Source organism: Zonotrichia albicollis, chromosome 9, assembly GCF_047830755.1.
Source record: "Zonotrichia albicollis isolate bZonAlb1 chromosome 9, bZonAlb1.hap1, whole genome shotgun sequence".
Lineage (NCBI taxonomy): Eukaryota > Metazoa > Chordata > Aves > Passeriformes > Passerellidae > Zonotrichia > Zonotrichia albicollis.
Window position 1 is genome coordinate 33,032,136 of NC_133827.1, and position 23,076 is coordinate 33,055,211.

At 58.3% G+C, this 23,076-nt stretch overlaps 2 protein-coding genes and 1 long non-coding RNA gene across 7 annotated transcripts in view; 2 read left to right on the forward strand and 1 right to left on the reverse strand.

The window, feature by feature from the left end:
- The first annotated feature begins 2,499 nt into the window (after nt 1–2,499).
- Nucleotides 2,500–11,428, forward strand: LOC102069515 (prothymosin alpha). Of its 4 annotated transcripts, none has more exons than XM_074547287.1 (5): nt 2,500–2,661; nt 6,667–6,738; nt 7,410–7,506; nt 10,055–10,128; nt 10,584–11,428. In XM_074547287.1, exons 1-5 carry the CDS (start codon nt 2,617–2,619, stop codon nt 10,629–10,631), a joined length of 336 nt encoding a protein of 111 aa, XP_074403388.1. In that variant the 5' UTR covers nt 2,500–2,616; the 3' UTR covers nt 10,632–11,428. The 4 variants fall into 4 exon arrangements, with proteins under 4 accessions (XP_074403388.1, XP_074403390.1, XP_074403389.1 ...); XM_074547289.1 differs by having other exon boundaries at nt 7,410–7,500; XM_074547288.1 differs by having other exon boundaries at nt 2,503–2,661; nt 7,413–7,506.
- A 1,552-nt stretch (nt 11,429–12,980) lies between these two features.
- Nucleotides 12,981–22,338, forward strand: LOC113458999 (uncharacterized). Of its 2 annotated transcripts, none has more exons than XR_012581656.1 (2): nt 12,981–19,337; nt 20,397–22,338. It is a non-coding gene; the product is annotated as an uncharacterized LOC113458999 (long non-coding RNA). The 2 variants fall into 2 exon arrangements; XR_003379774.2 differs by having other exon boundaries at nt 12,981–15,204.
- Nucleotides 21,790–23,076, reverse strand: part of PDE6D (phosphodiesterase 6D) — a 33,565-nt gene continuing 32,278 nt past the window's right edge. The window contains exon 5 of the mRNA XM_005484888.4: nt 21,790–22,437. Coding sequence (XP_005484945.1) covers nt 22,356–22,437 — 82 coding nt within the window. The 3' untranslated portion in view covers nt 21,790–22,355. The remainder of the gene's footprint in view (nt 22,438–23,076) is intronic.

Consider the following 23,076-nt stretch of genomic DNA (forward strand, 5'->3'; position numbering starts at 1 on the left):
AGTGGTTTAAGGCAGTTTTGCTTCCACTGCAGGCTTGGATGGTTTTTTTTATCTCCAGCCCTCCCACCACCACCCCCCCGCCCCCTGTCCTCTGTGAGATCCTGGTGTGACCATCCCTTGAGGATTCCTAAATTCCGAATTTTCTTCCTGAAATATCCCACATCTCATTTTCTTTTTTTAACTCTTCCTGAAACGTGGGAACCCCAAGCCCGAAGGAACATCCCTAGTTTGAGCAGAAGGCACGCATGAAAGACAAGTTATAGCAAAAGTGATTTTTTGAGGGATCTGAGCTTGGGTGGTTTTTTTTTTTCTTTCCTCTTTCGGACACATTTCGAGACTCGCCGGCAGCTCCCGGCTGGGCTGTGGCAGAGGGCGCTCCAGCCTCCAGCACTGCGAGCAACCTGCCCCAAACCCACTGAGTCCTGTCTCCGGGAATAGCAGCTGCCCTTGTCTCGTACACTCCAAGCGAGAGGCGTAGCCAGAAGCAACCAGAAATCCCGGTTTCCACAGCCCTCTCCTTCCCCTGAGTGCATGGAGAAGCTCTCGCCCTGCTCACGCCCAGTCCTGCCGCCAGGTCAGGGCGGGACATCCGACGTGAGGAATCCCCAAAAGGTCCCAACGCGAGAAATCCATCGTCCCAGAAGGTCCCTCCTGACAAAACGCCAGCAGTGCCCGACCTTCGTGAGCGGGGCACTGCTGTGTCGACAGCGCCTGTGATCCAACGTGAGAGTTGCTGGTGGGGTTATAGCCCCTGGGCCGGGGGACGGCCAGGGCAGGGGGTGGCTGGCCCCGGTACGAGGTCACTCCGAGGGTCAGCGGCCGCCGTGAGGGCTCGGCTGTGCCGGTGCTTCCCGCTCCCGCCACAGCCCCGCGGCCCTGATCCCCCTCCCCACGCCACCATCTCCTCAGTGCTGCTCCCACGAGGGGCAGGACGCGGAGGCTGAGGAGAAAAGCGCTGCATGGTGCGCCCAGGCACAGACCAGCCTGTTTGCGGTGCTACCGCGCTGAGTGGGAGGGACATTTTGTCCGGGAAACGGGGCCCCGTCTCTCTGTCCAGCCGCCGGGCGCGTGTGGGGATGGGGCAACGGACGCCGGCGCCATGACGCCTCGTGCCGCGACGCCTGGTGCCAGGCGGTGTGGGGACTACCATGGCTTCTCCACAGCTCTCCTGAAGCCGTAGAGAGAAGAACCCCGGGTCAGCGCGGCCCCTAGTAGCCAGGATCAGCGGCCACCGCCCGCGGGAGCCCCCACCCCGGGCCCCCAGCCGGCCGGCGTCAACTCCGCTCCACAGCTCCGCCCCGAGCCGCCTCCGGGTTTTCAAAACCACTTGGCCGTAGACAGACAGGCAGCTCAGCTAATAGGAAGCCGCAAAGCGTCAGTACAGCGTTCGCCTGGCGCTAATGACCAATCCACACCGTTCGAGGCCCATATCCCGCCCTCCGAGGACAAGTTCGGCCTCGGTCTGGCGGCCATGTTGAGTGTGGCAGCCTCGCTGTGCTCCATATGGAGGGGGGTTTTTCCCACCCCTTCACCCCTTGATTCGCGCTTTCTACACCGGGGACCACTTACGCGCTGCTCTGTCTCACCCCCGGGGCCGTCGTGGGCGGCGGAGCGGCTCCCAGGGGATGGTAACATCGTGTGGTTGCCCCATGAAGGGCTCTCGGCGCCATCTTGAGTGTGGCTGAGCCCCCTCGCTCGCTGCGTCGGTGCCCTGTTACCCCGCGGTGTGAGGGGGGACCGATGCGGTCGCGGTGCCCGCGGGCGCGGCGCGAGGGGCACGGCTGTATATAACGGGGAGCTGCGGATGGGGAGCGTAGGGAAGCTCCTGGTGCGCTTTAAACCGTGAACTCGCAGAAGGTTGGGGGGGGTGGGGGGGAGTAGCAACAGCTTGGGTACGTTTTTTTTACTGTAGAATAACCAAACGGGTGGGAATCCCGCATTTCTGCGCGGCAGGCTGGGCGGGCCGCCCCTCCCCGCTCCCCCCAGGGGCGGCCGCGGTTGTTGTGGCCAAAGTTTCCGCGGGGCGCCGAAAACACAGGGAACGAGTGGGGCTAGCGGGGTACCGAAGGGACGGGGCTGCCCCGGGACCACCGCCGACCCCGTGGGAGCGCGGCTGGGGGAGGGCAGCGCCGGCTCTCCTGCATTACTGTTATTATTCTTATTTTTAACTCTTATTACTTCCCCTCCGCCCCTCCGCAGGCGCGGCGGGAGCTTCCCCCCTCCCCCCCACTCCCGCCCGCCGCCTCACACGGCGGGAGGGGCGGGGCGGAGGCGGCGGGGGCGGAGGTAGCACGGGGGGGCGTGGCTCTGCTCCCCTCTGCGCCCGCCGCGCTGAGACCGAGCACAACTCATCGCCGCAGTGGCGGCGCTCGCTGGCTCCTTTAAGCGGCCGTGCCCCATTGTTTGCACCGCGGCCAATGGGCGCCCGGCGGCCGCGGCGCGCGCGGCCAATGGGGCGCGGCGCGGGGCAGAGCGCGCGCCGCCCCCCGGCTCTATAAGAGGGCCGGCGGCGCCGCGTGAGTTCCCACTGGCTCGCGCAAAGCCATCTTGGCATTGTTCTGCCCGCCCGCCCGCGCCGCCGCAGCCCCGCGCGACACAGCCCCGCACGCCCCCGCCATGTCCGACGCGGCCGTGGACACCAGCGCTGAAATCTCCGCCAAGGTGAGGGACCCGCCGCCTCGCGCCCTGGCTCCACGGCTTTTTTTCCCCCCCTCATTTAAATTTTTTTTCCGTGCGATTTCTGGCTTTTTTTTTTTTTTTCCTTTTTGTGTTTTTTTCGTCGGAAATTTTTTTCCCCCCCTGCCCGTCCCGCCCCCTCGTTTCTCCCCCTTCCCCCTCCGTCCTTCGCGTTGAAGTTGGCGGCGCGGTGCGGAGCCGGTGCCGCCGCGCTTGCAGTGCGGAGCTGCCAGCGCCGTTCCTTTGTCTACAGTGTGCGGGAAACGTGCTCGCCGCCTTTGCCGGTGCTGCCGAGCCCCGCCGCTCCATGTCCCGCTCCCTCCCGCCTTTCCTTGGGACAGTAGCTGGTCATCCCGCTGCGGAGGGGCTCGGGGAGCCGGGGGGGTACACGCACGGCAGTGCCTCGGCACCCGGCAGCGCTCGCTCATTCAATCCGCGGTGCGGGAGCTTGACAGCCCCGTCAAACTTGTGTTCCGCTCGGCCCCGTCCCTGCGGGGGGATGTGGGGGGAAGCGCTCCGGAACACGCACGGGTGGGGGGGGCAGTGTCTGTTGTGGAGTTGCTGCCGAAAAGCGGGGTGGGCGGGTGGTTGCTATTTCGGAGTTGCGCCCGGTTGATGCGGGAGGGGCGTCTGCTGTGGTGGTGTTACCCCTGGAGCGTGGGGGGGGACAGTTGTTTTTTTGGCGTTACCCCCCGGAAGGACGGGGGGGGAGATTTGCGGTTTAGGTAGTGCCCCGTATTGGGAGTTACTATTTCGGAGGTGAGGGGGAGTAGGGGGTGATCCGGAGGTGTCCCGGGGGGCTTTTGTTATTTTTGGAGTTACCCCGATGGGGGCACCTCCACAGAAGGAGGTGCCCTGATGCGCTAGGGCGGCGGGGCTGAGGGCTCCGGCCCTGGCTCGAGCTCCTCGCAACCAGGATAAGTTTGCGAGTCGCTGCTGGAGGCGATGGGAAGAGGCTGGGGAGCGCCGGTACCAGCCGGGAGAGGCTCTCCCGGGAGTCCCCGCTGCGGCTCCCGGCGCACGCCTTTGTCTGCGAGCCGTGGCGGAGCGTCCCCCGGGGGGACTGCGCTCCCCGAGCGGCCGCGGTGCGCCCCGTTGAGCCCGGGGCCACGGCCGGAAAAGTTGCGAGGGGACCCGAGCTGGGCCAGTGCGTGGGAAGGCGGCGGGGGACGTGCCCGGTGGCCTCCTCACCCTGCGCCCCGGCTGGCCCGGGGTCGCGCCGCTCCCGGGGGAAGCGCGACTGGAGGGGAAAAAAAAAATCCGGCCGAGAGGAGGGTTTATAAAAAACAACCAACAAAACGCCGTTTCTGGCAGATTTCGATTTCACTTCTGTTTCCCGCTCCCGCAGCCATGCCCCCATCCCGCCTGCCCAGCCTCCGTTCCGGGGCCGCGGCTTGGTCCCCGCCGCCTCCGGCTCTCCCGCTGCCGGGAAGCGGCGAGGCGGGTCGATCCCCATCCTTCCCCGGGGGAACGGGGCCAAGTTTGCCGTTAACCTTCCCCTGCCCTTTTTACCGCGTGCGGGAAGGGGCCTCGTCTCTGGCTCACCCTCCTGGGAGCGGACAAGGGTCCGCGCTGCAGGGCGGGGGGAGGCGCGCACGGCGGCAAGGTGACCCCCCCCACACCTCAGAGAAGCGCGGAGGCACCGGGGCCGCTCGTTCTCGTCCCGCCTCGCCGTCCGGAACGCTCCCGGGAGGCGGGGATGGAGGGGGAAGGGGTTCCCGCCCCGCCCGGGCGCCGCCCCCGGCCGGTGCCGCGGGGCGCCCACCACGTGCGGGCCTGGGAGCCGGAGTCCGCCGCGCCGCCCCCGCCGGGACTACAGCTCCCGGCAGCCCGCGGGGCGCCGCGCTGGCCGCCGGCCAATCAGCGGGACGCGGAGAGTGGCGCGCGGTTTGAATGGCGGCCGCGCGCGTGGCGGCGCGGGGGAGCCCCCTGGCGGCGGGAGGCGCGGGCTGCGGCCCTGATGTCCCCCGCTTGCCACAGGGATCCTGCCCAGGGCAGGGCCGGGGACAAGGTAGAGCATTCCGGGCCGTTGGTATGTGGCTCTATACCGCTGCTATTCATTCCATGGACAAACAGCCCTGACACACCTATAATTAGAGGCTGTGTCTCAGTCTTGGCGCCGGAGCAGCCCTGCAGCCTGCACTGGCCCTTGGTCTGGACGCTCCTGCACATATCTGTTTGTGTTGGACTGGGAAGGGACGAGGGGGAATCTGATGCTCTCTGCAACCCTGTTGCTACCACAAATTTCATGACCTGGCGTCGTGATGGTGGTTAAACTGAGAGCATTTTCAGTGATGCAGGAAAGGTCAGGGCTGTAGATCTGTCCAGCTGAAATGCCCAAGAATGAGTTGTTCCTTCACTGGGAGAATTGCTTGGATATTGTGAACAACTTGTTTTAAAAGGAACTGTTGGGCACATTGAGAGCTGGAAATTCTGACTGCTTGACTTGTTCTGTGTTTAACTTGGGTACTGCTTTGTTGCCCTCGTGCCCATGTGCCTGGTGTGATGCAGCAGCTGTAGCCCAGTGATGCATGAGAGGCCAAATGGTTGTGATCAGTCTCCAGGGAACAGGGCAGTGGAAGCCACTGACAGTGTAAAACTGTAGTGGAACTGGGCAGTGTGGAGGAGGTGGCCTGGGATTTGTGTGTAAGCAGTGAAAGGAGGAGGGATCTTCCGTGTTTGTTTTACTCCAGACTCCTGGGTTGGTTTGTTTAGGTGAGGTTCGATCAACAGGTGTTGTCCCCCCTCAATGCTTTCTTCCAGGAAAAGTCTTTCCTCCATGCACTGGCAGTCTGTGGGTGCCTCTGGAAATGGCATCTATTTAAGTAACCTGGTGGTCTAAAATGCCTGTGCTGCCTCCCCAGCGCAGTCTGCAGAAACCCTCCCAGAAGGGAGCAGTGATCGCCCTAGCAGGGCCAGGGCTGTGCTCTTCCCTCCGTGTTCCCACGAGGCAGCGGCTCCCTGCCGGTGGTGACAGTGCCCGCGGCACCGCCAGCTGCAGAGGGCTGGCAGGAGGGGGGAGAAGCCACCGCAGTGGAGCAGGAGCTTCCAGCAACTTTTAAACACCTCGTGGTCGCTGCTGAAGCCGCTGTGGCTGTGCTGCTGGCCCTGGGGAAGGGCCTCCCTGCTTTCCTTGGCTGGGGTAGCACTCACTGTGCTGAAGGATCTCGCTCCAGCTGATGGAGGAACAGAAGGGGAGGAGGATGCAAGCAGAGATGCCAGTGTTAAATCCAAGTGTTCTTAATGCAGGAACATAAAGTTGGATCCTTTCAGCCTGTTTGCTGAGCGACTTGGCATGACATTTTGACAGTGATCAATAGCAAAAACACACAAGCTCCCGCTCTGCTCGCGGTGGAGGCTTGAACCGAACTAGCCAGGCACGGCTCTTGGAGCAGTGTAAAAATAGATTTCTTCCCCCACCCCATCCTGTTACACTTCAGGCTGTGAGCTGGATGCTGGAGCCTCCTCTCTGCTGCTGTGAGAAAGACCAGGCGTGTAATGTTTGCCGTATGATTTTCGCTAGGCAGGGCAGGGAGCACAGCCCCTGCTGAGTGCCGGGGATCTGTTCCTGCTGGGGAGGCTCTGAGCAGCCGTGGGTGCCCATCCTCTGGTCAGGGCTGCCGGCTCTCCGTGGCATTGCAGGAGCTTGCGTGGACTGTGCTAAGATGGGCAATCAGCCAGCTCTGCTGCTGTTGAGCATATATGCAGGCAGCCAGCTCTGTCTGTTTGGGAGCTCAGAGGTGAAACAGAGCAGTCTCTTTTTTAGAGGGCTGCTCTGGCAAGGCTGACTTGGATTGAGATTCGCCCCCATGTTTTCCCGTTCCCAAGGAGGAGCCAGAACGTGGCGACCAAATCACAGAACAAATCTGTATGAAGAGAAACCAGCGCCTGCTCTCGCTCTCAGACTGTGTTTTTCACACCTGATCTGCAGCTTCTCTGACCCAGACACCTGGAATCGGGGTGACTTCTCTGCTTTTCTGCTCCTTCCAGGATCTAAAAGAGAAGAAGGAAGTTGTTGAAGAAACAGAAAATGGCAGAGATGCACCAGCCAACGGCAATGCTGTGAGTATGGCTGCAGTCTGCTGGGAGAGGCAGTCTGTACACCAATGCCTTTTTCTTCTCCTCTTCTTACTTTTGCTCCAAGTTTGTCCCTAGCACTGTTGAGAGGGGATCCCTGTAAACGGCAGCCCTGAGCCCTGCGAAGCCCTTCAGCCTTTGGTGCTTCACGTTATGTGGACACTCCCAGCCTGTGGGCTGTTCATGTGTGTGCAGAAGGGCTGGGCTTGGATTCCCTCCCTGACAGCTGTGTGAGGCTGTCCAGTACCAACCCTTCCCTAGGCAAGGATAAAGAGGAAAAAAAACTTAAAACCCACTAGGATTTACAATGTTACAACCAGTTCAGCTGGGAAATACATCATGTACAAGTAAACTGGTTGGTTTCCTCTTTTGAGGTGCTGGGGGGAAATCACTGTGCCACATTTCAATGTGTCATGAGAGCCATTTCAGGCTTTGTCTCAAAGCTGCAGCCCCAAGTTACTGTGGGCTCTCTCCTTTGTGCCTGGGCTGTCTGGGTTGTGTGGAGGCAGACAGAAGGTGGGATGTGCGCCCAGGGCTCCGGTGGGCTGGTGCTTTGCTTTTGGCAGGAAAGGTGGGAACACCCATTGTGCTGAGTGTCTCTTCCACCTTCTCCCTTTCCCGGTGCATTTTTTTAAGTGATGTTTTGTCTTGCCAAGGAGAACGAGGAAAATGGAGAGCAGGAGGCTGACAACGAAGTAGACGAAGAGGAGGAGGAAGGCGGTGAAGAAGAGGACGAGGAGGAAGAGGGTGATGGTAACTTTGCTTGTTCCCCAGCCCCATCCCGCGGCGGTGTCCTGCTCTGGCCAGCAGGCTCCCGGGAAGCGGAGGCGAGCAGAGAGCAGCATCTCCCCCTCGTGGCTGTGGGCAGAGCGCTCCCGCCAGCCAGGCTCGCTCCTTCCTTGCTTGCCTGAGCCGCCGCTGCTGGGAGTGAAGTCAGCCTTGAATCCCTTCCAGCAGGTTGAGGGCAGATTCCTTCCTCCCTCCCTCTGGCCAGACGGCACCTTACCGCGGCGCTGCATAAGCGCATTAGCCTTCCGTGCGAGTAGTAAAATCTGCCCTTGACTCCTGTGAGCGCAGCCACTGCTGCACACACCAGCGCTGGCCACTGGGACAGGGACAGCCCTGGGTGGCCGTGCCTTGGCCCAGGCACAGAGGGCGTGTCACCCTGCTTGTTCATGGAGCAGCGTGCTGAGAGGCCCGTGCAGCTCTCTTTCCCAGGCTGGATGCTGTGTGGAAATGAGCAGAGGAACCTATGGCTCTTACCTGATCCTCCATCTGGAGTAGATAGCCTTGCTTTGAATTTCCTATGGCTGCAGTGTCCTGTGTCTCCCTGCCCTCTGCTGCTTCCTGACCTGACCCAGCCTAGAAATGGGTTCTGGCAGCAGTGACTTGCCAAATCACTTCTCACCCTCCCTGCTATTATTTTTTTCCCAAGATCTGCTTGGATGAATAGCATTGTTTATTTTTATCACTTGTTAAGGCTGGGAGAAAACCTTTCTTGTTATGCTGAGATGAACTCAGGGCCCCTGATTATCTGTTACTAGGTTAATCCCCTGTGAATTTTTGGTTTACGTGCTGACCTACTAACCTGCTGGCTTGTTTTGGGGAGATAGGGACAGGGCTGAAGATTTAATGACCATTAAACCAATGCTCATTCTGAAAGTGTGAGCTGGGAAAGCCACCTCCTTTGGGGTAGCACTTGTCTGAGCAGCCTGCTGTGCCCTTCAGTCGGAATTGGATCACTAGGAACAACTGGGAATTGTGATCCTCTTTAACTTGTGGCTTTAACCCCTGAGGACAGATGCAGCACTGCTGTGTGCTGTCCTGAGCCCATTTTACCCCCAGCCTTACTTTAGGGTGGGTGAGATGGGGCACACTTGGTTCTCCCTTCTCTCGGGCAGGAGCAGGGAGGAGGATGCGTGTGCTGCAGGCGCATGTGTGGGGTGGAAGTGTTGCTTGGATACTGCTGTGACAAACCTGGGGAGCTTTGGTCCCGCAGTGCCAGCCCTGCTTTCCCAGCTCACCGAGCGCAGGCACGATTTGGCACGCGGTGCCTGGAGACGCCGGTGCCTCGCGGGGATCCAGCACAGGCTCTGACTGCTGGCACGGGCTCTGTCCATGCCTGCTGCCCTCGGGCGATCCCTGCCTGAGAGCTGCACCTGAGCACTGCAGGAGAGAGATTTAAAGGCAGCAAGTCCAGCTTGCATCAGCTTTTTTAGCCAAGACTTGCAGCCAGACTCCCGGGGTTTGACAGCAGAGGAGAGCTTGAGGGTATATTTTCCTCTCGCATCTCTCCATCCCATCTCATTATTTGCTTTGCTTAAAGCAGCTCAAAGAACTAAAAATGCTCCCAATCAGCTTGGCACTGTCACCTGACCTGCCGGCCAGCCCAGTGCATGTGATGGCTGCCGGGTGTTGATCCATCGCTGGGAGCTAATCTTGGCCCTTCCTGCTGCATGGGCCACACCGCAGCTGGGCACACGTCAGGAGAGGAGAGGGGAGGATGGGCTGACCTTAATCCCCCCGGCTGTCCAGGCTGGCCATACGTGTGGCTCATGGCGGTGGTTTAAAGCCAGCTTACTGGCCTTAACTCTAAGTTATAGTAGGGTCTCCTGTTACACAAGAGACTTGTCTCGGCAGCTGAGAAGCTGTTCTGCCTCTGGGCTTGCCCCTGAGCCCCCAAAACTGGCCAAAGGTGATTGACTCAGTTGTTCTGATCCACTGGCCTATTTGAGCTCAAAGTGGGTCAAAGCCCAGAGCTCGCTGCTCATCCTCCTGGCTGGCTGTAAGATAAGTTGGAAGCATTTGTTTGCTGTTCTGATAATTAGAAAGTGTTCTGACTCAGAACTAATGCGTTCTGGCTCTCTTAACTCATTAAAGATGGACTAATAGCTGCGAAGGGAAGCAGAAGTAATCTGGAGTGGTTAGGCAGAGCAGCCACTAGAAAGAGTTTTTTCCTCGCTCTTTTTTTTCCCCCCCATTTTGCCACGATTTCGGCACTTATGGTAGGTGGTGGTTTTGCCATCTCACTGTCTGTGTTACAAATGCAGTGTGAATCAAACTTGAGGCTGCCAATCCTTATTTTCCCTTTGGGCATCCCCTAAATGACCTGACCTACCAGAAAGCCACAGTGTCCTCTGTCACCTCTTGTCCTGAGCAGGGTCTGTGGCACCTGGGTAGATGGGGACATGCCATCACACTGTGGGGGTGTGCCAGGATTAAACCCAGGGGGGAGGTATTGGAGGTGGTACTGGAGCTCTCCCAGAGGGTCTCACATTTCCTCCCTTTGTACTCCATGCAGGTGAGGAAGAGGATGGTGATGACGACGACGAAGCTGAGGGAGCCACAGGCAAACGGGCAGCTGAGGATGATGAGGTGGGAAGACTAAGCAGCCCCTTAGAGCCACACATGTCCCCAGAGGGCTTGGGAGGGGGGAGAGTGTCAGTGGGGCTAGAGGGGCTGGGCTTAACTCTGGGGCTGGAATGCTTTGCCTGTGTGCTCCCCATGTCTCTCCAGGGACACAGCCCAGTTCTGTTTATTCACTGGCCTGGTTAGGGGGGGTGTCTGCTCCCGCCCAGCCGAGCCCTGGCCCTGGGCTGGGGAGACCTGGAATGCTCATGGCAGGCCTGGCTGGGGGCACTCAGGGGCTCCCTGAGAAGAGAGGACTTTGCCTGAGGGAGGGAAACATCTGTGGTGCTCAGACCTTGTCCCTGAGGCAGGAGAGGGACCCCAAACTGCCCAGCCTCACTCCCTGCCTTGGGGTGACTCCTGCCTGCCCCCAGCAGCCCCAGTCCCCATCCCCTCTCTTGACAGCTTTGCTTTCCCCCTAGGATGACGACGTTGATCCCAAGAAGCAGAAAACCGATGAAGATGACTAGGCAGCAATTTTTTTTTTTTTTTTTTTTTAAATAAGGAGGAAAACAAACCAACAAAAAAGGCCAGCGCGTCCTCTTCACCCTTGGGTCTCCCCTGGGGACCCCCGTTGCAGCCCCCTTTCCCTCACACAGCCCTTCCTCCCCCCTCCGCCGTGGTCATCCTCACCAAGTAGAGTGAACCCCGTCCCCGCCCCCCGGCGCGGCGCTGCCACTCAACGAACATGGAAATGATTCGCCCGTTAGCGGGGAGAGAAAACCCCCCTTCCCCACAAACCCTCTCCCCCCCGAGCACCAAAACTTCAAGGCCCTGCTTTCTTTCTTAAAAGTACTTTAAAGGAGAATTTGTTTGTATTTTTTATTTACATTTTATATTTTTGTACATATTGTTAGGAGGTCCGCCATTTTTAAGTGATCTCGGATTGACCAAAAGGGGGGCTTTGAAGTGTATATCTCTCTTGTTACCTATCTCTGACTTTACTTGTGGTGTGACCAGGCCCAAACCATTATCTCAAAGGAGAATAAAGCAAAACCTTGTAAAAAAAAAAATTAAAAAAGACAAAAATGCAAAAAAAAAAAAATTACAATCTTATCTGAGCATTCCAGTAACTTTTTTTGTGTATGTACTTTAGCTGTACCATAGATCGTGGTTTGTATGAGGTGGCAAGGCCAAAGATAAAAAGGTTTTCTTTTTTTTTTCTGTCTATGAAGTTGCTGTTTATTTTTATTTTTTCTTTTTTTTTGGCCTGTTTGATGTATGTGTGAAACAATGTTGTCCAACAATAAACCGGAATTTTATTTTGCTGAGTTGTCCTAACAAGGCTGCCTCCCAACTGCTGCTTTTTGTTTTAGTTTTTATTTGTTTTAGTTTTTTATTTCTTTCTTCCCTTCTTTATCTCCTTTCTTTCTTTGCTTTGGACTTGGGCTGGGAAGAGAGAGAGGGGTGCAGAGTGTTGGTGGGGAGGTCTGGGGGCTGTGCTGTCCCCCTGTGGCTGTGGTGGTAGGGGAGGCAGTGTCTTTCCATGGCTGTATTCCTGTGGAGAGCTGCACCAGTGTCCCCAGCATGGCCTCTGCATGTCCTGTGTGCTCTGGCTGCCCTTGGCAAGAGGTAGGGATGGGTTAGATTGGGAACCATGGACAGGGAGTGTGGGGGCCTGGCTGTGGTTTGCTCAGCAATTCTGTCTGCAGCCAAATTTGTTGGGGATTGTTTGGCTTGTGTAGTGGGGATGAGAAACCCATCCCCAAAATTCCTTCCTTGCAGTATCTGCTGCAGGTGGTGGACCCCTGGTTGTGGGGTGGGGAGAGCTCAGGCCACGTAAATGCCTTCCCTCTCTTGGGGCTTGAGTGTTGCTGGCAGTGGGGCAGGAGTCAGTGTCAGCAGGGATTGGATTCAGCCAGAGCTGGTCCTGGGGGATGCTCCAGCCTGCGCTGGTCACCCAGCAATTTCTGGGGTGTCAAGGTTTTGGTAGTGAGACTCAGGGGAGATGGGTCAGGGTTGTCTGTGTGCTCTAACATACCAAAATGGCCTTAACTTAGCCTTAGCCTCTGCTGCTTTGCTCCTAATCTTCCTCCAACTCATTTTTCCTCCCTCCTCCAGGGTGTTGGAGCTTGGAAAAGCTCAGCCTGCTCTGCCAGGTGTGTGCAGTTCGTTTGCAAGAACCTGCTTTGTATCTGTGCTCCCAAACCCTCGCCCTGGCTCCAGGGAGTCCCCTTTCCCTGCTGATCCAGGCTGTGCCAAAGCCTCACCAGATGGTCTCGTTTCCTTCTCTCACGCTGCAATCCCAGCAGTGTTCAGATGCTGGGACATGATTCATCTTTTAGTTTCTTTTTTTTTTTTTTTTTGAAGAGGAACTAGTGTGCATTTAATGCACTGGCTGCAAGGGTCACAGCCTCTCCTGATCCCCAGGAGCAGCCAGGTCATTTCCTCTGCACTTACACCTTAATTATCCACTGAATGGTGGTGCTGCCTGATCGCTTATCAGATTTACTGCCGCCATGCACAGGCCCCTTCCAGCCCTGCGGTGTGAGGCAGCACCAGGTTTGGTTATCCAGTCCTCCCATGGGATAGGGCATTCTGGGAGTGGCAAACGGTGCTGTTAAGTGTCACTGTGCTGCTGGGTGGGGCTTTGGTGAGCAGCGCTGGGAGTCCCGTCCACATCCTCGTGTCCTCACCACAGCTGCCCCATGCATGGCTCCTGCATCATGAGGGGATGGGTGCTCACAGTGCAAGACTCAAGTTGGTACTTGTAGATTTGCAAGGCAAATTATTCAAATAAGCTTCTGCAGCTGTGTAGAGAACTGGCTCCAGTTGTCCCTGAAATGTGGGGACTCTGCACACACAAAGCTGGTGTGAGGGCCCAGGGATGGAGAGGGGGAACAGTGGGGGAGCAGTGGCCTTACAGTCCCCATTGCAGAGAAGGACTTGTCTGCTCTGCAGCCCCACAAAACCCTGGTGGTCTTGGGTCACAGGGTCCATTTTGGTGTGAGGTAAAACTGGAGGCTGCCCCAGCCTCCCAGGTGGGCACACTAATGTTGGGAAGGGCATGGAGCAGCCAGGGGTGTGGGGGCAGGTCAGAGTGACCCTACCCTACACCCGGCTGCTGGGAGCCCTGCGGGGATGGAGAGGGCAAACCCCAGTTCCTCCCCCCACGTGCCCCGGTGTTTCTGCACCCCATCTCCATCCCTGTGGCTCGGCCCCAGTGGCTCTGGCTGCCCCTGCTGCCCCATGGCCTGGGGGTGCTCTGGCAGTGCCAGGGCAGGGCTGAGGCACAGCTCCGTGCATGGATCCTCGCAGGGATCCCAGCCCCAGCCAATCCCCACGTGGCAGCTCAGCCCACTAGCCAATCCTGTGCTGCCACCTGGCCCGTCTTCCCTCATGCTGCCTCCACCAATCACCACCAAGCAACACTCCTATCTGACCAATCATGTGCTGCCACCTGGCACTACACCACAGCCAACCACGTGCTGCCACTTGTCTCTGCTGCTGCCTCACCCCTGCAGCAGCTGCCCACCAATCACAGCGCGAGAGGGGCTGCGTTGAGCCAATCAGGAGCTGCTGCCTGCTTCTGGCCTGGCTAATCAGGGGCAGCCACACCCTGCCAGGAGCTATAAAAGCCCTTCAGCTCCGGCGCTGTCCCAGCAGTTGGGGTCATCCCAGGATGGAGGAGTTGTGGTGGTTCTTTTGGAAGAGGCTCCCACCTGCAGGGTCCTGGGAGGATGTAGGTGGAACACGGTGGTTTTGTGGTGCCCAGTGCCACAGGGGCTGAGTGAGTCCAAAATGCTCGAGAGACTGCTCACCTGGGTAATGTCTTGGGACAGGGGCCAGGAGCACTAGGTCCCCCCAGCAGGAGACGGCTCGCAGGAGTCGTGCCAGCTGAAGGTGCCTGTGAAGATCTTGGAGATGTTTTCCTGAGGAGTCAGCCTTGTGCCAGGGTCTGCCCACTGGGAGCTGGAGAGTCCCACCTGCCTCAATGTTCAGGAGATGATCCCAGCTCTGCCTGGAGGCCTGATCTGGGCTCTGTGGGGGCTGACACCACAGGGCAGAAGGTGAAGAGCCCGCAGTCATGGTGTGCCTTCAGGCGGGAGCAGTGCTGGGGCCCTCACCCAGAGCTGTCACAGGTCACATGTTCAGCTGTGACCAGCAGGGCAGAAGTGCCAGTGCCACCCCTCACCTGCAGACACCTCGTGTTGGTTGTGAGGGATCCAAACCCTGCTGAGCTGCTGATCATGCTGCTCCTGGAGACTGTGGAGGCAAGTGGATGGAGCTGTCCTCAGGTGGATGCTTACCTCTGAAGATGGGTGAGGTGGCTCCCACAGGAACTATCGGGAGAGCTGCAGTAGGGAGCATCAGGAGAGCCTCGTATGCACCAGGAGGGACCCAGACTGTGTCCATGTGCTCCAGTGGCCACTGAAACCAAGGGCAGCTCTTCTGAGGATTCTGCTGTGTCCAGACCTCAGCTGAAGCCATTTTGTGTGGCTCAACAACCAGGTGGACTGAGAGCAGCTCCCACGTGGTTGGCCTGATGCACATCACTCCAGAGGAGCTGTTCTGCCATGGGTCACAGCCAGCAGAACCAACCATGAGCCCATGCCCTGTGGACAGCTGGACTGAGCCTGGCCTGGCACAGCTGCCTCCATCCTGACCTGCCCATCGTGGGTTTGTTACAGCTGCACCAGCTGTAGCTTTTGGTTAGCCTCATCCAAAACTTCTTGTTGCATCTTGACAACCCTCATTAAATTTGGAGCACCCTGGGGGCTCAGTGGAGAACCTGCCTGTGGGGAATGCAGGGCTTGGACTGCAGGCAAGACACAGGCTGGGGTTGGTTACTGCTGCAGTTTGTGTCTGGGCAAATAATTGGCATCAGCTTAAGAGACTGACGAGTGAAACTGCCTTCCAGGTGTGATTCTTCAAGCTCACAAACACAGAAGCAATTTTGAGTGGTTGCTGTTGAAAATAGGCATGAAGAGCTGCTCCTGTGGTGGAGCAATTGCCACCTGGCTCAGGATGTGAGGTGTCCCATTGGAATAGACCCCTCAGGAGTGGGCTGTGGAAGCCCAGGGCCTTGGCCAGTCATGCCTGGTATGACTGCATGTGCCTCCTCAATGGCTCAGGAATGTTTGTGCACTTGCCTCAAGAGCTGCCTGGTGTGGGCAGGAAAGACCAGCCCAGTCTGGAGAGCTGAAGTGGGACATCTCATTGCTGTCTCATCCCTGGCTGCTGTGTCCCCCCGGCCTGTCCCCCTCAGTGAGCCAGGGCAGCTCTGTCCCTGGGCCCTGAGGTGGCTGTTGGAGGGACCTGGCTGTCCCCAGCCCAGCAGAGGTCCTTGAGCTCTGAAACCCAGCTGGATGTTTGCCCCCCCTGCCAGATCTTCTTGGGGCCACCACTTCAATCCTTTCCCCCTCTGGGGGTGGGAGCCTTGGAGAGGGAGCAGAGCTGGGCTGCCTGGAGCTCCTCCTGTGCAGACCCTCTGTCCATCCTTGTGCCCATGGCTGCTCCAGCTTCTCTGGCTGAGCTGGTTCTCTCCAAAGGGCTGAGAGAGCCCCTCAGCTTTGCAAACCCTGCTGAGGGCTGTGGCTCCTGTTCAGGGCTGGCTGGGGAGCCCCGGAGGGAGGGGTGGTGGACAGGCAGGGGTTGGTGGGCTCAGATCCACTCCACAGTGCTGTGCTAGGTGTGGGCCAGGAGGAGACCTTGGAGTAAGAGTCCAGTGCTGTCCTTCAGAGCAGATGTGGACCTGGAGAGGATCCTGCATTCCTTTACTAAGAAAGCACAGTGCAAGTGGAACATCTGGGGGTTGAGAAAGCACAGTCTGATTTGCTCTTGGAGAACCCACAGGGATGAATCTTTATATGTGTCCTTTCCCATTCAGAGAGAGGCCTGAAGGCGAGGGGCTCTGCCTGGCTGTTGGGTGGGATGTGGGTCCTCCGGGCCCTGGATCCGCAGGCAGAGGAGGGATGTGACTCTAAATGCCCTGGCTGGAGTGGCAGGGACTGTGGTCCTGCATGGGGCTGGACACCAAGCGAGGCCCTGAGGGCTCACAAGGGCTCAGAGCAGCTGCTGTGGGGTGCAGCCCCTGCAGGGATGGTGCAGTGCAGGCTGCAGAGCCAATTCTGGTTGAACCAACCCACAGCAATTTCAGGGGCTGGCTGGTTTGGGGCAAATCCCCCTTATCCCCGCTCCTAGGGTAAGGATGTGCTGCTTCCCTGGGGACACCCCCAGCCTAAAGCTCCATCCCCGGGGTGGGCTGTGGAACAAGGCTGCCATGGGAAGAGATGAGCATGGGACACCAAGCAGGGACTGGAGCTGGTGCTCCCTGCACTCTGTGCAGCTCCGTGGGATGGCCGTGGGCACCCCTCAGAGGTGACAGGTCCCCAGCAAAGGCAGGGCACTGTGTGTGGCCGTGGGGAGCCCCACCGGCCTGTCTGGGGACTTGTGCATCCCTGGCTTGGCAGGAACGTACTCGAATGAGGGATGAAGGCAGGCATGAGGCATGCAGGTGTCGGTGCCTGTGGAGATGCTGGGACACCTCATCCCAGCTCCGGGCTGGCCCCGGGAACTCCGTGTCCAGCCCAGAGGTGGGGCCGCTCCTCTCCTGGGGCACGGCTGGTGGCACGTCCCACCCCGGGTGCCCCGCCAGCCTGGCTGCTGTGCCGAGCTGGCCCTCAGGGCTGTCCCGGCTCCGGGCGAGGCGGTGACCGCAGCGGCAGCATCAGCGCTGTCTCGCAGCTCCATCTAGCGCTGCGGGATGGGCACGGCCCCGCTGCCCCCGGAGCCGCCGTGGCTGTCCCCCGCCCTGGGTGGCGCTGCCAAGGCCAACCTGCCAGGAGAGCCGGCCAGGCTGGTGGTGACGGGGATGAACAGGCGACACAGCGTGGCTGCTGGCCCGGGGCAGCCGGAACTGCCTCCCCCGAGCTCCTACTCTGTGCCAGGGAATTTCCTGCAAGGATTCCGGGAAACGTCGAGGGGCGCAGACGTTCCCAGTTCCTGAGCCAAATGTATCTGGGCTCAGCTGCCGGGTTTGCCACCTCCTCCCATGGAAATTGGGCCTCTGCCCTCTCCTTGGAACACTTGCTTCTCTATCAGCCAGGTGGCTCCAGCTCTGTCAGTGCCTCACCCTCGGGGCCTTCACGTCACTCCTGCATCCCCTGCAGTTTCTTGGGGCCCATCTTCTGTACCTGGTGAGAGTGTGATCCCTTCCCACAGCCTGTCACTGTTCCCCTTTCTCACATTCAGGGCAATGTCAGACCTTTCCAGCCTGGCTTTGGGGACACCAGGATCTCAGCACCATTACAGGGTCCTCTCATCCCCTTGCTCTGTGTCCCCTGCTTGTCTCAGCTTGTCACCCCTTCTGGGTGCCTGCCACTCTCCACACCCTGCGTGGCACTGAGGTGCAGGCAGGATTCTGGTGTGGGGGGGTGGTGCAGGAAGGATTTTGGCTCAGAGCTGGATGCCATAAGAATGGAATGCTCTTCCAAAGGGGCTGTGGTGATGGTTGGCCCCTCTCTTGGAGCACTGCAGATGTGGCTGTCAGACCTGCAGCGGGGTGAGGCAGCTGCTGAGCCCAGCAGGGATTGCAGCCAGGTCCTGTAGCACTGAGGGCTGGTGGGCGGATGCTCCCTAGGGCAGGAGGAATTGGACACCTTGGACTGAAAAAAGGGTGCTTTGAATCCTGTATTTGCTCCAGCTGTCCTCCTCCTGTCCTTGGGGAGAGATGGAACTGTGCTCAGGTCACCTGGCAGTGAAATCCCTGTGTCTGAGTGGTTGAGTGCCTGCTCAGGGCTCTGCCTGCTCTGATTTGGCAACCCAGGGGCGGGATCTGTGCCCTCAAAAAGGAGCAGGGGACTCAGACCTGCCGAGGCCTCCTGTCTCCTCCCAGTGCTGCTGAACTGGATGGCACTGGGTGAGATGGGACGAGATATTGCTGAGCCCGTTGTCACCGCTCTGTGCTCGCTGTCCCCTTGCCCTGCCCGTTGTCACCGCTCTGTGCCCGCCGTCCCCACGCCCTGCCCGTTGCCTGCCCGCGCCGCCGGCACCTGCGGGAAGGTAAGAGTAGCAAAGCAGACACCGAACATAACGTGGCCCTGGGCTGTTTGTGCGCCTTTTGTTCGGCAGCAGCTTTCATGAATCAGCTCATTAAGCGCATTAGGATGGCTCTGCCGCCCCGCCTGAGCCTTGTTTGGGCGGGGCAGATTTGGGGCGCTGCCCAGGAGCCCCGGTGGCTTTGCCGGGCGGGCGGGCAGCTGAGGGCTCCCAGAGCAGCCCTTAGGGTGGGTGACAGCCTGAAGAGCTGCTGGCCATGGGTGCTGAGGGTGTGAGAGCCTGGTGCGTGCCGTGGAGAGCGGGAGCCGCCCCAGTTCTCCTCACCTTCATGGCAGCACACAGGGAAGGGTCTCTCACATCCAGTGCAGGGCCCTGCTTGGTGGTTCCATTGCCATCAGCTGTGCTTCAGGGAGCCTTACGGTGTGATGGACCCCAGAACTATGCAGGGAGCTCCCATGAAGCCAAAAGGCTGTTGTGCATCACCCTCCTCCCTCGCTGCTGTGCAACAGCCCAGCTCGGAGTGCTCCCAGGCCAAGCCATGGCTGGAGGGTGATGAGGATGGAGCTTCACGCCAATCTCTGTGTGCCAGCCCCCCGAGCTGTGCTCACCTCTCTCCAGTTCCCGATGTGCCTCCATGGGCCCTGACTGCGTGCCGGGCTCTGCTCTCACCTCAGGGTTTCCAAGGCTGCCAGGGCGGCTCATGGCCCTCCCGAGGGGATGGACGAGACCCCTGTGGCGATTTCCAGCTGGCAGGGAGCACCTTCCCTACCCCGAGGCTCCAGAAACAAATGCCCCGGCCGGGAGGCACTGGTGCCTGCTGTGGGAGCCATCGAGGCCGAACACCCCAGGAAGGCCGCGGCTGCCGGCCGCGAGTCACCACAGCGGCAGTGGCTGCCGCACCCGGCCAGGCCTATGCCAAAGGCTCCAGCAGGCGCCTGAGGCAGCAGCTCCAAGCGAGCCAGGGCTCTGTGAGTGGCCTGAGCTTTGGGCAAGGCCCTGCCTAGTGAGAGGCTCCTCAGGGGCCTTAGCTGGGTCCTGCCCTTGCCAAAGTTGCCTCTCTTCAACCACAGAGCTTTTCCCTCATGCAGAGCCCTGCTTGTGGAGCTGGCTGGGGGCTGCTTTGTGGCCCAGAGATGCCTGCCAAGCCTTTGAACTTCCAGATGGGAACTGATTTGGTAAGTAAGAGGGGGAATCACTGTGTTGGTCCTTGCACTCACTTGTGACCCCCAGACTTTGCAGAGGGTGGCATGAGGATGCCCTCACATTGCAGCCAGAACTGCCACAGGGACATGGGTTGTTGGTGGCAGTGGTGACACATGCACCCCTGACCTCCTGCTCCCCTCTCTCACTTTCCAGCCCCGCTTTTCCCTTCACTGGCACCTTTGCTGTCCCATGCAAGGGAGCCAAGATCTGACAGTGCCATGCTTGGGCCCGTGTCTCCTGCCCCTTCTCCCAGGGCTCCCAAATCCCATCAGCCGCACAGGGCAGGGTGCCTGGGCCAAGAACGAGCTCCTGCTCTGAGCTCCCCGGGGCCCTTTGCCTGGGTTTTGGGTGGTGATTGCTCATTCCCCAGTGTCACCCTGCCCTGCGGCCCGGCCCGGCCCAGGAGAGGCGGTTCGGGACCAGGAGCGGGTGAGCTGCTCCGGCTGTTCCGCACGGAGCCACAGGAGGGCGGCAGTGACCCATCGTAGCGGGGCCCGCCGGCTCCGGCCGGGCAAACTGGGCCAGCCCGGGCAGGGCGGGCGCGGGGGGAAGGGGCTCCGGAGACCCCCCGGGCCGTCTCAGGAGAGGCCCCCTCCAGGAGCCTTTCCCAGGGCTGCTCGCCCGGCGGGAGCCTCAGCCACGCGGGTCGGTGCCCTCTTGGAGCCCCGCGGAGCCGCCAGCGTGAGCGGCCCCGCAGGGAGCCGGGGAGGGTAAGTGGCTCTGGGAATTCAGTTTGCACAGAATGATGTGGGTTGGAAGGGACTTTTAAAGGTCGCCTAGTCCAACCCCCCTGCCAGGAGCAGGGACATCTGAACCAGGTCAGGATCAGTGGATCAGCACCTGATCAGAACCAGGTCAGGTGCTGATGCACTGACCTGACCTGAAATGGGGCAACCTGTTCCCGTGTTTCACCACTCTCACCCTAAAAAATTCCTTCCTTATATCTAATCTAAATTGACCCTCCTTTAAAGCCATCACCCTTGTCCTATAGCTATGGGCCCTACTAAAAAGTCTGTTTCCATCTCTTACAGGCCCCTACGAGTACTGGAAGGATGCAAAAAGGTCTCTCCGGAGCCTTCTCAGGCTGAACAACCACAGCTGTCTCAGCCTATCTTCACTGGCAAGCTGACCCTTTCCTCTGATCATTTTTGGGGCCTTCTCTGGACCTCCTCCATCAGGTCCATGTCTTTCCTGTACTGACACCGCAGGGATGAATGCAACACTCCAGGTGGGGTCTCACAAGAGTGGGGTAGAGGGGGAGAATCATCTCCCTTGACCTGCTGGCTGTGCTGCCTTGGATGCAGCCCAGGATACGATTGGCCATTAGAAGGAAAAGGCAGCAGGGTAGACTCAGACCCACTGGGAGCATCTGTCCCTGTGCCCTGGGTCAGTCCTTGGTTGTAGCTGAGCTTGGCAGAGGTGGTGCCTGCTCCCTGTCTCTGCTGGACCCCTCCTCTGTGGGTCTAGCACGGTGTCTGCCCTACAACGCAGACAGCGGCTTCCAAGACCTTCAACCTTTTTCACTTTTCCTTTTTGGATACCTTTGTGTCTCCCCTTGGACAGAGTCCCACCCTCAGTGGCTGTGGTTTGTGCTGTGTGCAGTTTTGGTTGGTGTCTCTGTTGGAAGGCTGGCCTGGGATGGTCACAGTGCTGACAAGACTCTGCCCTGCAGGTGCTCCAGGCTGGGATCCATCAGTGAGGTCTGGTGAGAGTTGCTGTTGTGGCTAATGGGGATTAATGGTCCAACTTCAAACCCCCTAAACGACATATACTCTGTATCCCTCCCACACACACCCAGTGGCTGAATCCAGGATGTGAAATGATGCCTTTCATTTCCTTGTGGCTCTGAGGATCTCCAGCCCAGCAACAGGACAGGCTGACCAAGGCACTGAGTGATTACACAGCTGCCTGTGATGTTCAGGAGCAGCAGCTGGAGATGTCCCTTCCCACAATGTCCACGTGCTAGAGCTGATTACAAACTGCAGGGAAAAGTGGCAGCAGGGCTGGAGAAATGTGTCACAGAAAATGTGCTGCTGTCACTGAAGCCTCCCCACGTGGGGAGTGTTGGTGTCAGTGGAGCTCCAGGGAGCCCAGCCCAGCACGGGAATGGTGCTGTGGGCTCAGGGGAACATGGGATTTCCAGAGGGGCTTGAGTGTCCCCAGGCACTTGGAAAAGCACAACAGTGTGCAGTGCTGCTTGAGAAACCGGTGACAAGGGGACAGTTGGCCCCAAGGGATTAACAGAGGGGAGGCCAAGGAGAAGCCTTGGTCAGAGAAGTCAGGACACCTTTCTGATGTGGCCAGTTGGAGGAAGAGCACAGAGAAGGGGGTTGTGGAAGGGGCAGAGCAGTGGAAAGCCCTGTTCTGCTGCTGGCTTGAGTGATGGGAGTTTGTGCCTGCTGAGGTACATTTTTGTAACAGAAAGGAAAACACACAAAACTGACATTTCTTCCCTTCTTTGGACGGTAGGAATGTTTTAATTGAGAAATTTGTTTTAATTACATTAGGTGATATCACAGTCTATTTTACAAGTTGGGGGTAAAAGGATGTGTGGACCAGTTACACAGAAATCCAGCGAAAGGATAAAAATCTACAACATGAGAAAAATGAAAAGGTTAACTTAACCCCAAAATAAAAGCATTGAGAGTTTGGTGTGAGTGGAAATGGGAGATTATACCAGGGTCCAGAGAAGTAGAAAGGATGAGATTAACACAAATTTACAGTATTGTTCTGCATGACCACCGTTTGCCTGTGTTCAGAGACAGCCTCTCTTCCTGAGGGCATCGCTACGCAGATGGCCCCGTCTCTGAGGATTTGGTCTGGTCTTGTCAGAGAAGAAAGCAAAAGAACTGATGGGCAAAGGTCACAACCCACGCTGAGCTGGTCCCCAGGGTCACTGCCTACAGGAGTGTCTTCCACTGGATAGTCGGGGGGGTTCTGCACCAAGAACTGTATGGAGGAAAACTAAAACAGCTCCAAAAAGCCCCATCTCAAACGTAGAAAAGTCTCACTCTGGAAGTGCTTACGAGAAGATCGTCATCATAGAATTTGGTTTCTATAATAACATTACCACTGCAGGAGGAAAGGAGGAGAAAGAAGAGGTGTTAGAAGGATGCATGGACAGTGACTGCTCCTCTCCATGCTCTCACAAGCCTGGGCTCACACCCTGACCACCCCACAACCTCGTTTCTCTGGTTTGGAGCACTGTCCTGGTCAGGGCCAGTCAGGATTCAGGGATCTCCCACATTCCTGTGTTGAATGTTCCCCCCATCCCTTCCCTGTCTGAGCCTCTGAGTACTCAGGTACTGCTCACCCTGCAGAGTGCTTGGACAGCAAACTCCTGCTCACTCCCACTGCTAAAAATAAACCAGCAGTCCCAGCACCTTTAGGGCCCTGTCTCCTGCAGGAATTGTGAAAACCAATGGGAATTCTTTTTTTATTCTCCTTCTCTGTCCTCTAGTGCTGAGCAAGCAACATCAACCAACATGTCATTTCCCTTAAGAAGTGCTTAAATGCAAAGGCACAAGCGTATTTTATACAAACAGCAATGGAAATATGGATTTGGGTGTGAAAGAAGCTCTGGGGATTTAACTTGCTGACTTCTGAGATTTTGGTACATAAAAATTAGAACTCTGGGACCATTATAACACCTGGACACCTAAGCAGTGTGATCTGACCTTATCTAAACAACCTGGACCTTGAAAAGCAAAG

Coding starts and splice junctions, on each gene's coding strand:
- LOC102069515 (XM_074547287.1), top strand. CDS start 2,617: ATGTCCGACGCGGCCGTGGACACCAGCGCTGAAATCTCCGCCAAG. Junction 2,662..6,666: donor GCGCTGAAATCTCCGCCAAG/GTGAGGGACCCG, acceptor TGCTCCTTCCAG/GATCTAAAAGAGAAGAAGGA. Junction 10,129..10,583: donor GGGCAGCTGAGGATGATGAG/GTGGGAAGACTA, acceptor CTTTCCCCCTAG/GATGACGACGTTGATCCCAA.